Here is an 11,142-nt window from a genome sequence, read left to right on the forward strand (position 1 = left end):
GCTCGGCCGCATCGAATCACTTGTGCCTGGAAGGGATGGTCATGTTCGAGTTGTTCATCTTCGTACAGCCAATGGCATCTGCTGCCGACCATTACACAAATTGGCCATCTTACCGATGGAGGCTTGATGTGTTGAAAGCAGATCCTTTCAAGGTGGCCGGGATGTTTGGTCAAACTAATTTGAATACAACTGATATTGAATGATCAAATGTTAATTTGTCAATTTATCGCTACTTTATATAACTCTGTTAAATCTTATTCACTTATGTAAGCACTACATTGTAATCTTAGTAAATATCGATAGATTTTCACTATCGAAGAGTCCGACTTGGAGATTCATGCAAGCCAGACGCGCGCTTTTGTTTCGGTTATTAATAAACTTGCTAAATTAAATAGTTTAAACACCGCCCAGATCTGAAGTTTCATTTTTGCATAAAAAACGCTTCATGCATCGAACAAATACCCTACTGAAAACAGTTCGTTAGAACATCCGTTTCATCCAGACAGTGAAAGCATTGTGAAAGCATTTCATATATGCCACCATCCTTACGACAGAAGTCAAACATTTTTATGTTTTATTCCTGCTCCTTGGGTCGATCCACATACAGAATCTCCGCATCGAGTTTTACCATTTTCATATTGATCGTATTGCTTTTGCCGATGTACTTGCGCTGTTTGTATACGCACTCCACAAACCACTAGAAAACAGCATCCACTTAACTTAAATATATATATATATTTATACATTGTATTCCTATATACGAGTATAGTCAATTTGAATTTGGGACTCTGCTTTATAAATCCAATTTGTTTGCTTAATTAAATGCAAACAAAATTAATGACTAATTTTACAGACCCACTTGTGTAATGAACCATATAAAAAACAAATCAATTAGTTTGAAAATATTATATTTCAGTAATGCCTCATTAAGGGTGAAAAGGCACCTATATAAGAACCAGAAAATGATCACAAGTTAACTCAAAGTCAGCACAAAAATGAATATTATGATATTGGCATTTCCCATAATATTCGGCTATCTCGTCTGGGTAAGCTTCTGCAAAAGTTGTCAATATATACTACATAATTACTTTTATAGTTCGCCGGCGCTATTCAAATCGACTGCGATAAAACCGATCAAATACACGAGGATCAGATCCACCACTGCTGCAAGCATCCCGATGGACATAATCAGATCATGGCCGACTGCGCCAAAGAGCATGGCTTCAAGTTGCCCAATTCAAATGAACAATCCATGATGGATCTGACTGCTGGACACGCCATTGCCGGCACCTGTTTTGCCAAGTGCGTTTTTGACAAGCTGAACTTCATGAAAGACGATAATCTGGACATGGAAGCTGTGAAGAAGTCCCTACTGGAAAAGCACAGCGATGATCCTGAGTATGTTAACGAAATGATCAGAGCCTTCAATCATTGTCATGGCAAAGGTAAATCTAATAATATATTAGTTTATATTCACATTATATTAGTGAATCATGTAACTCATTTCAGCCGAGGAGAATGCAGCGAAATTCATGTCGAATCCCATTTTCAAGCATATGACAAAAGATTTTTGCGAGCCAAAATCTGCTGTGATTATGGCCTGTGTTATAAGACAATTCTTTCACAATTGTCCATCTTTTCGCTGGGCCAAAACCGAGGAATGTGAGAACCTTTTGCAGTTTAGTCGGAATTGTACCGATTCCATAGCCACATTGTGAGAAATTACGAATTTGTGAAATATCAAAGAACTAATAAAATAACCGCTTACAATTTATGCAAATCTCATGCGATGCCTTACAGATTTTTATTTTTATTGTTGATAAAATGATAACGAATTTTTGAGCGAAGTATTTACTCAGTTTAAGTTTCTTGGCTACATCGGGTTTATTCTCTTAATGAGTGGCAAATGTTACTCTATTGTATGCAATGTAGCAATCTGGCAACTCTTATTTAGTTTATCTTAAGTTTTGCATTGTTCCATCGTTCGTATGAACTCAAATACGAATTTCATATTAGCATGTAATACACTCTGTTTTCGACTGACGAATAAGTCGCGTCGTTAGACAAATAAAAACTTTGATTCCTGCAGAATATCGTTATCTGGTTTGTATACGCTGCGATCGGATCTAATAAATCCAACATAATGTTTTATAATCCAGGCTGTTCTCATATATATACTTTTAGTTTTCTGAGTGAGTTTTCTGTTTAACCTTAAATCTTACAAATATAGATATATTGCTTTTTCAGATATTTTCTGGAGATAAATTGATTAAAACTTTAAATTCAAAGCCAAATACTGCTCTTCTTCTAGTTTATTGTGATTACATTTGCATTTGCAGGACATTTATAGATATTATTTACATAGTAGTTAGCACATCCTTGCATTTCTTGGCGAAGGCCAATGTTTCCAAACACTCATCAGTATTCGACCAACGACTACTGGGACAGTTGTGGAAAAAGTTTTTGATCACACAGGATAGTATAATGCTGGCCTTCGGCTTGCAATACTTGGAGCTGCTGAAGGCCCGCACCGCGTTTGACGATAGAAATTCGGCGGTGGCTTCCTCCTCTGTTGCAAATAATACGGTTTAACTTACACACACACTAGTCGTCATTAGTTGTCAATGCTTACGCTTCGAGTGACATCTATCGAATGCAATCAACATCTCCGTCTCATATTCGGGATCCTGCTTGTGAAAAGTCCTGTAGTGACTGCGTACAGCCTCCATATCCAGCGAGCCGTTCACCATGAATTTGTAATGCTCAAAAACGCAATCGGCCCAACAACTGCCGGTCATCACCTGATCCACAGTCAAATCCTCAATGGCCTCCTCGTTCCTGGTGGGCAGCTTAAAGTTGGTCTGCTTGGCACACATCTTAGTGACATCGTTGTGTCCATCAGGATGCTTGCAGCATAAATGAATATGATTCTCATGAATCCGTTCCACGTGGCGACAGTGCACACGTATTCCAACTGATTGTTGGCCCTGTGTGTGTTATTAAGAATTGATCATTTCTACCTCTTACCAATAACAGTCAGGTCAGTCAATCAATGAGAATAATTGACCCACCAGTAGCAGCTGGATAAGAATTGTGAAACCAATCACAATCAAAACCTTCATGACGACGACTATCTCATGAAGTGAAACTGCCGCCCATTTTATATATGACAAAGCTTAGACCTGGTCATAACGCAAATGAATTTTAACGCATTATAATGGGCTTTACATGGCCAGACGTTAATTTAATTTAATGTTGATTCAAATGGTTGGCCAAGCTTAGCAACCAAAACACAATTGCCTATGTGCATTGCGGGTGAGGGGAGGGGTAGGTGCTTCAGCCAAGGGGTTGTCATAGCAGCTGGCAAAACGGGTTGTTGATGGTTTTATTTTGTATTTGTTGATTTTGCAAGTTGTTCGCTTAATTAGTCGACTACTGGCCTTTGAAATTTGATAAGCGGCTTGCTCCAAGAACCGTTCCAATCAATCGAAACGAATCGAATCGAAAAGCACTCAATCAATCGAAACGAATCGAATCGAAAACCACTCAAAAATGGGCAAAAAGGGTAAGGGCAAGGGCAATAAGCTGGTCAAAATGTCGGAGGAGGAACGTGCCCGATATTTGCAGATGCGTGCCGACATGGAGGAGGAAACGAGGCGGCGCAAAATGAAACTCATTGCACTCTACATGAAGGTATACAGGCCAAATAGATACCCTAACAATTGCACTCTAATGCCGGCTACATTTCAATTCACAGAACAAACTGAAGCGAGAGGATGCCTTTTGCCGCTTAAACATGGCCAAGATCAATCAGGAATGGCGCTCGATATTGCGTCAGGTGAAGATACAGGATTTGCGTAGTGAAATAGTTGATGTGGAGCTGTTCTTCAAGGAGGCGCTGAAGCGCAAGGATCAGGTCATACAGCGTCTCATTGGCGACATTAATTCCACGGAGGAAATGTACGCAAATCTGCAGCAATCACACATGGAGAACATTGATAGAATCATTGGTGAGCTAAGATATGACAATATTTATTTATGAAGAAAAAAAACAAGTTAAAATAATTACCAGAAAAAGAAAAACAACACAACAATCTCGAAGAGTGAACATGCCACGCACCATCAGGTGCCCTGCAGGTACGGTCTTAATCTCGCAACTCTGGAAGCGGAGAGGCACCGCCGCGCAACCACTCTAGAAGCCTACAGAAGGCCTCAGGATAAGCCCAGCTGTCCCCGATCGCTGCTCCGTGCCTATTGGAATAGAGCCCACATTTTTCTCGCAGCCTGGAGTCGGGTATAACCTATCTGTAGCAGCAGCCAAACCGGCAAATTAATTCATTAATTAATTAATGTAAATCATAAGTCCAAACCCAAATCATGCTGCAAAAAAAAATATTACGAAAATAAAGGAAAAAAAATACTCACGAGTTTGTATGAAATAAGGGCATAATATTTAGAAACAAATACACATATAATTAGATGTAATAAGTATATATAAATATATATTAAGAAAAGAAGAAGTATGGTGATATGTTCATAGGCCATAGTCTTTACTTTTTGGTTCAATTGTAACTATTAACCAAGTCAGAACGGATATTTTACCTAACTTGCTTCAGTAGGGTATAAAAAAAAACCAATACATCCTATTACGGAGCTTCAGAATCACAGCTGAGGTCGGTACCCTTTGATACCCCAGCTCTTTCGGGAGGAATGGGAGGGGTTGCTGTGACCTGTGGCTCTATTACATAATGTTTAAATTATTGTAGAGTCCCTTCTGTACTAAATAGGAAGTGCTGGACTTCGAAATGCAAAAAAAAATAAAAAAAATCGGACGAAATACTAATATTAAAAGTGACTGCTCTAATATATGCTGGACTATCTAAATAAATGTAGCGGGATCTCATATGGCATTTTGGTTGGCCCCATATGCTCGACAATTACTCCATCATTGGTTTTACTGAATACATGCTTAATTTTTATTTGCTCTGATTATTCATTTTGGGGAGCGGTTTCTACATCCCATCTTAGTAAAGTTAACACAAATGAGTAGCTTAAAAGATAAAATTGTTATGCAAAGGTATATATAGTTTTGCTTTAAAAAAATGAGCATTAATAATTTAAATAACTCTCTTTTTAGAAATTTCAGCTTATAAATTGTAGTTTTATTTTTTGGTATTGTAAATAATTAGTTTTCCATATTTTGATCCTTTATTTATTTTATTTTTTATAATTGTATTATTATTTTTCCTGCTTTTACAATGTTCGGTCTAGTTTTCTCAATATATTTTAATCATTTTTTCTTTTCATTTTTATAAAAAAAAAAAAAGCTTAATTGAATACAATAGTTGAAGTACAAAAATTAAAAAAAAAATATATAAGTGAATATTCAATTGTTCTTTGCCGAGGGTAATTTTTTTTTTTTTGTATTTTCTTTATCATAATTAGATTTGTTTTATTTCTGGCTCCCCTAGGGCTCCCCTAGGCGAAAGCTTCAAGCTTAGCCTGGGATAAGCTGCAGCCTAAAGCGGATAAAAGTTCAAGCTGATGTGTGTATGTATATGGATCAAGTTTTAATTATTAGTGCGGATTTGGTTTTGTTTTGGTGGTTATTTTCTTTTTTAATGCTTAGGGATTCGTATTAATTTCTTTTTTTTTATGCTTGAATAAAAAATATTTTGGAAAAATTCGGGTGCTTCTCAAATTTGTCTTTTTAAATTGTTAGCTATGTTCCGGGCGAAAGTACGTTTATTGGCACCGAATTTTACCAAATTTCAGGAAAAGTAGATTCTTGACTTACGTTTTTCTCCGATCCGATGAAAAGCCTTCAAGCGATGGGTTTATTTCTTGTAGTCGTAGGTTTATATAGATGTATATTTGTTCTCACTGAAACTTAATTAATTATTCAATCACAAAAAAATTTAATAAGGGGGGGAGTTATCTGGTATTTTTTTATTTATTACTTTAATATGGGATTTTATTAGTCTTGCACTTATACAAAAACACACAGCCGGTCACTTTTATCGATTTGATTTGGAAGTGGCATTTCATTTTTGTTATTCTTTAATGGCATTATGGATATTTAATTTTTCTTATTATTTGTAATATATAACATTCTTACAATTAAGCACTTATTTTATATACAATTTTTCTCTTTTTTTGTTGTTGTTGTAATATATTGTTTTGGTAGTCTGTGTTGGTTTGTTTTAATTAATGGATTAATTAATTCGCCGGTTTGGCTACTGCTGCAGATGAGCTGGCTCCATCTCCAGGGGATGAAAAAAATGGGGCTCTCTTCCTAGCGTCATGTAGTAGCGATCGGGGCAGCGGGCTTCTTGATGGCTTCCAGAGGTTTCTGAAAGGGTCCAGCGGCTATGCCACTCCGCTTCCAGAGGGCTTTGGTTACGGCCGTCCTGGCCGGGCACGTGATGATACGTGGCACGTTCACAAGATATATATGGGGCGGTATAATTATTTTTGTTGGTTCATTTTTTTTCACAATTGGTATAACTTTGTTTGTGGTTTTGGTGTCTTTCAAATTGGTGGGTTTTTTTTGTTCTTTCTTGTTTTAGTATTAAAAGAATTCGGCACTATTTTAATTTATTTTATTTTTGTTCAGCCGTGTTATATAAATTTTCGCCGACCGACGTTTTACTTGCTATTTGCATCCGCACGTTGCAATAATTTTAAAAAGGAGGAGGAGTACTATTCGTCCGTTACAGCGCAGGCGACAAATTTGTCGCAAACGATTAGCGCTGCAACTCTAAATTTTTTTAAGTTGCGTGCTGACCATTACACTGTACAACATATAATAAGAAGAAAACAGTTTTTTTGTTAATCATGTGTGTGTTTTTAAAAGCCCTTAACAATATGAATACAATATAAACGTCATTAAAACAATAAGAAAAAAATAAATATGAAATGCCAGGAAACATAATATACTAAAAGCCCTAAAATACCAGGTAAACATAACAAAAATCATTTACAAAAAAAATATCGATTCTACAAAAAGTTGAAATTACATAAATTAATCGAGTCCTTGTTATTTTTAGCAAATCGTTCCGTTCAAGTGATTTATTTGGACTGAATTCATAAACTCAAGCTTATTATAATTAAATCTCGGTCTGCTTATTCTGCTGACGTCTTTGTCGTTGTCGCTCTGATCGCTGCGACTTTGTCGCTGGCGTTTTGATTGTTGTAACTTTGTCGCTGGTGGTGTCAGTTGCCCGCTCTGTGTCCCACGGTGGTCTTCAAGTGGAATGTGCCGACGGGGCGCGTGTCGTATTTTTCCATATGCCTTAGCTGTGATCGTAGACTTTTCGGCAAAAATATGCTGATGAGGCTCGCGCGTTTTATGACATTTACATGAGTTTATAAGTTTGAGTTATTCGAAATAATAAATGTTAACTCATATAAACAGAAAAAGTAACAAAATTTTAAAGCAATGTGCATAAATAAGCTCAGAACAAAAAAATAATATCGATAAATTTGACACAGGCTGTGTGTATGTATAGTGCAAAAATAATAAAATCTCTCTTTAAAGTCTCCAAAAAATACAAGCTAACTCACATTGACTAATTTTTGTTCATAATTGAATACTGTTCCAACATATGCAAAAGAAATTAATGATTCGCAAACTCTAACGTAAAAATAACCTAAAGAAAAGAGAAACACAAAACCGCACTTATAAATAACCCTTTTATGCATATACATACATACATAAGTTGGCACTTTTATCCGACTTAGGCTGCAACTTATCCAAAGCTACGCTTGAAGCTTTACTCGAGCGGAGCTTTCGGCGTATCCTAAGCTTGGAATGTAGCTTTGATTGACAGAAAGCTTAAAGTCGGTGGCGCATGCGCGATAGATGGCGCAAGCTTTTAGCTTGACTTGTATTTCAATGACAAAATTATGTGCACACTTGAAACTTGAAATTCTTAGAAAAAAAATAAAATTTACAAAAATAATAAAAGAAAATGTATACATAAATTCAATATTTAAACATGGCACACAATAAATAAAGAAAACAACATTAATTATAAACAATGACCCTCGGCAAATAACACTTAGGCTTAAATTTTTTTTATAAAATCAAACAAATAAATATCTAAATATATTAAAAAATCAAGACCCTCACCACAAATCAATAGAAAATTGGGGTAAATAAAATAATTTATTAATAAATAAAAATATAAGAAAAATAAGATAAACAATTACTTGATCATACAAAAATATCAATAAAAATTTAATAAATAAAATGTCAGGAATCGATTGAGTTATTAAAATTATTAATGTTCATTTGTTAAAAATTTAAATACGTTTTGAAATTGATGTTAACTTTTAAGCTGCCAATTTATATTACCTTTTAAGTATATTAACTTTAGTCAACGCTCCAACATGAAGGATTCGAGCAAATAAAATAAAAAATGTGTACCGTTAAACAAATTATGGAATAAGTATTGTGTATCAGGAGGCCGACCGAAATGATAATAGAATAGAACATTTTTTTTGGAAATCTCAAAACTCGCATTCCGAGATTCATGGTTAGGTGGGTATAGACGGCGAGGTTCAATCACCAGCTCAGATCCCCCTAAATTTTGTAGACAGTCCAGTAGATATCAGAGCCTTCACCTTTAATATTAGTTACTTCTTCCAATTTTTTTTATTTTTGCATTTCGAAGTCAGCACTTCCTATTTGATTCAGAAGGGACTCTATAATAAATAAACATTATGTAATAGAGCCATAAGACACAGCAACCCATCGCATTCTCCCGAAAGAGCTAGGGCATCAAAGGGTCCCGACCTCCGCTGTGATTCAGTGACTCCCTGGTATTATTTGTATTTCTCAAAAAAATATATATATTTTAAAGGAATACTGTTTGGTCAAACTAATTTGAATACAACTGATATTGAATGATCAGCTGTTAATTTGTCAATTTATCGCTACTTTACATAACTCTGTTAAATCTATTCACTTATGTAAACACTACATTGTAATTTTAGTGAATATCGATAGTTTTCACTATAGAAGAGTCAGAGTTGGAGATTCATGCGAACCAGACGCGCGCTTTTGTTTCGGTCATAAATAAACTTGCTAAATTAAATAGTTTAAACACCGCCCAGATCTGAAGTTTCATGTTTGCATAAAAAAACGCTTTATGCATCGAACATTTTAGCGCCCAACGTGGGGCAGTGTTTAAACAAATTATTAATAAACAAATAGCAATATCAAAAGGAACATTTCCCGTATTAAAAGCTTGGTCGATGGACAATCTCGAGATTCTTCTAAAAGATCACCAGCGGATCTTCAATGTCGTTTAGGCATTTTGGAATCGTACTTTAAGCAATCGTTGGCTATTCAATCGGAAATAGAAACTCTGGATCCAAATGATAATGGGCGCGCTGTGCTGGAAGACAACTATGTACACATCAAGTTGGCAATTAAGAAATTGCTTGGTGAAGACTTAAATAGTACAGTCATTGATGACGCTACAAAACACGTTGCTTACCATCCTCAACTATCACGTCTGCCTTGATTGATATTTACAGAGACAATATCGTCTATTTTTCAGTTGCTTTCAGCTAGTTCATCAAACGTTCGTTACGATCGATAATTGATAATGCATCGGCATTATTTAGTTCACTTTCGTCCTTGGGCTCTGACATCGATAAATTCTGGATAAATGCGATCAGGAAACTAGAAACAAATGGAATTTATCGCTGGATTATACAACAATCCAGACTTGGGCTCAGTGCGTACAAGTACTGACTCGTCTTTCGCACTTGCTATAGCTGCTTGTGCATTGTGCTCAAGCTCAACTCACAAATTGATGGCTTGCAACGTTTTGATGTCGTCAAACGTCACCGACTGTGTCTTAATTGCTTGTCTAAGGGTCATCAAATGGCCGATTGCCCGTTATCAATCTCAGGTTATTTTAGCAACGGCTATGGTCCTGGTCAGAGATTCAACTGGCACCTACAGACTAGGCCGTGCTCTACTGGACTCGTGTTCGCAGGTGAATTTCGTCACCGATTCGTTTGCTCAGAAGCTTCGTCTAAAAAGAGAGAAACACGATGTGCAAATCAGCAGTATTGGCCATGCACGTACAGACATCACTTCTCTTACAACTACATCATCTCGTTTGTGGCCTTTTGAAGTTTCGTTAGATCTTTGCGTCACCTCGCATATCAGCCGGACATCAACATCGACATTTCAAAATGGAAAATGCCAGAAAATATTGTTCTGGCAGATGAGAAATTCTACCAGTCTCGACACATCGACATGCTTTTAGGAACAGAAGCATTCTTCGAGATTCTGTTAAACTTGGCACAACTGGGCCCATGCTCCAAAAGACGCTGTTTGGATGGGTAGCGTCAGGAAAGAGTCATCCGCAACAGTCTCGAGAGCTTGCTGCGATCACCTTAAACGCTTATGCGAAATTGAATCAACTGAAACTTCAAGCAACATCAGCAACATTGATATGCAAGTAATCAATTCCGAACAACGTAAATCTACTTTCGTCGCCACAATGGATCGTAACCATGTCCTGGAGAAGCTAGCGAACATCAGCTCATACAATCATTGTGTTCGCACTGTCGCTTACATGCGTAAATTCGAAACAACTTTGTCATCCGAGGAACAAGGCAATGCATCCCATTGCATAATTTGGAACATCCAGCAATTATCATTCGTCGAAAACATTCGCCAACTGCAAAAAGATCAACCAGTTAGGAGCCATCTAAAGTTTCTCAATCCTTTTCTAGATCGCTCCACAGAATTTTCACTTATCAGAGTTGGCGGCCGGCTAGACAACATTGAGTTTGAGAACTTCGAAAAACATCCGATATTGTTGCCCAGTAAATCACACTTCGTCTAGATCTATGTGCGGCATCTACATCTTCGCAACTGCCATGCTGGACCTAAAGCTTTAGTGGCCCTCATTCGATTGGAATATTGGATCGTAAACGAAGACTTGGCACGTCGCATCGTGCGCACCTGCATGGCGTGTGTTCAGTACAAGCCAAAATTGGAAAGGCAGCTTATGGGATCGCTGCCAGTGGAGCGCCTTCGACCGGGACACCCATTTCAACGCTGTGGTATCGACTTCTGTGGGCCAATAAATACGTATGCTCGCATACGAGGAA

General features: G+C 36.9%; 3 protein-coding genes across 3 annotated transcripts; 2 read left to right on the forward strand and 1 right to left on the reverse strand.

The window, feature by feature from the left end:
* The first annotated feature begins 996 nt into the window (after positions 1-996).
* Positions 997-1,774, forward strand: LOC6571143 (general odorant-binding protein 68). The gene is made up of 3 exons (XM_001997313.3): positions 997-1,046; positions 1,097-1,445; positions 1,510-1,774. The coding sequence occupies exons 1-3, from the start codon at positions 1,005-1,007 to the stop codon at positions 1,716-1,718; spliced, it is 600 nt and encodes a 199-aa protein (XP_001997349.3). The 5' UTR covers positions 997-1,004; the 3' UTR covers positions 1,719-1,774.
* Positions 1,775-2,282: 508 nt separating this feature from the next.
* On the reverse strand, positions 2,283-3,122 carry LOC6561230. The gene is made up of 3 exons (XM_001987731.2): positions 3,072-3,122; positions 2,633-2,987; positions 2,283-2,569 (listed from the first exon to the last, which is right to left on the reverse strand). Exons 1-3 carry the CDS (start codon positions 3,120-3,122, stop codon positions 2,358-2,360), a joined length of 618 nt encoding a protein of 205 aa, XP_001987767.1. The 3' UTR covers positions 2,283-2,357.
* Positions 3,123-3,552: 430 nt separating this feature from the next.
* LOC116804952 (dynein regulatory complex subunit 2-like) lies at positions 3,553-11,106 on the forward strand (the record flags this gene model as incomplete). Its single annotated transcript, XM_043214292.1, has 4 exons — positions 3,553-3,693; positions 3,758-4,010; positions 9,937-10,013; positions 10,875-11,106. Coding segments are annotated over exons 1-4 (703 nt in total), but the record flags the coding sequence as incomplete, so codon positions are not given.
* Between the last annotated feature and the right edge of the window lie 36 nt (positions 11,107-11,142).

Source organism: Drosophila grimshawi, unplaced genomic scaffold (assembly GCF_018153295.1).
Source record: "Drosophila grimshawi isolate 15287-2541.00 unplaced genomic scaffold, ASM1815329v1 contig_1369, whole genome shotgun sequence".
Lineage (NCBI taxonomy): Eukaryota > Metazoa > Arthropoda > Insecta > Diptera > Drosophilidae > Drosophila > Drosophila grimshawi.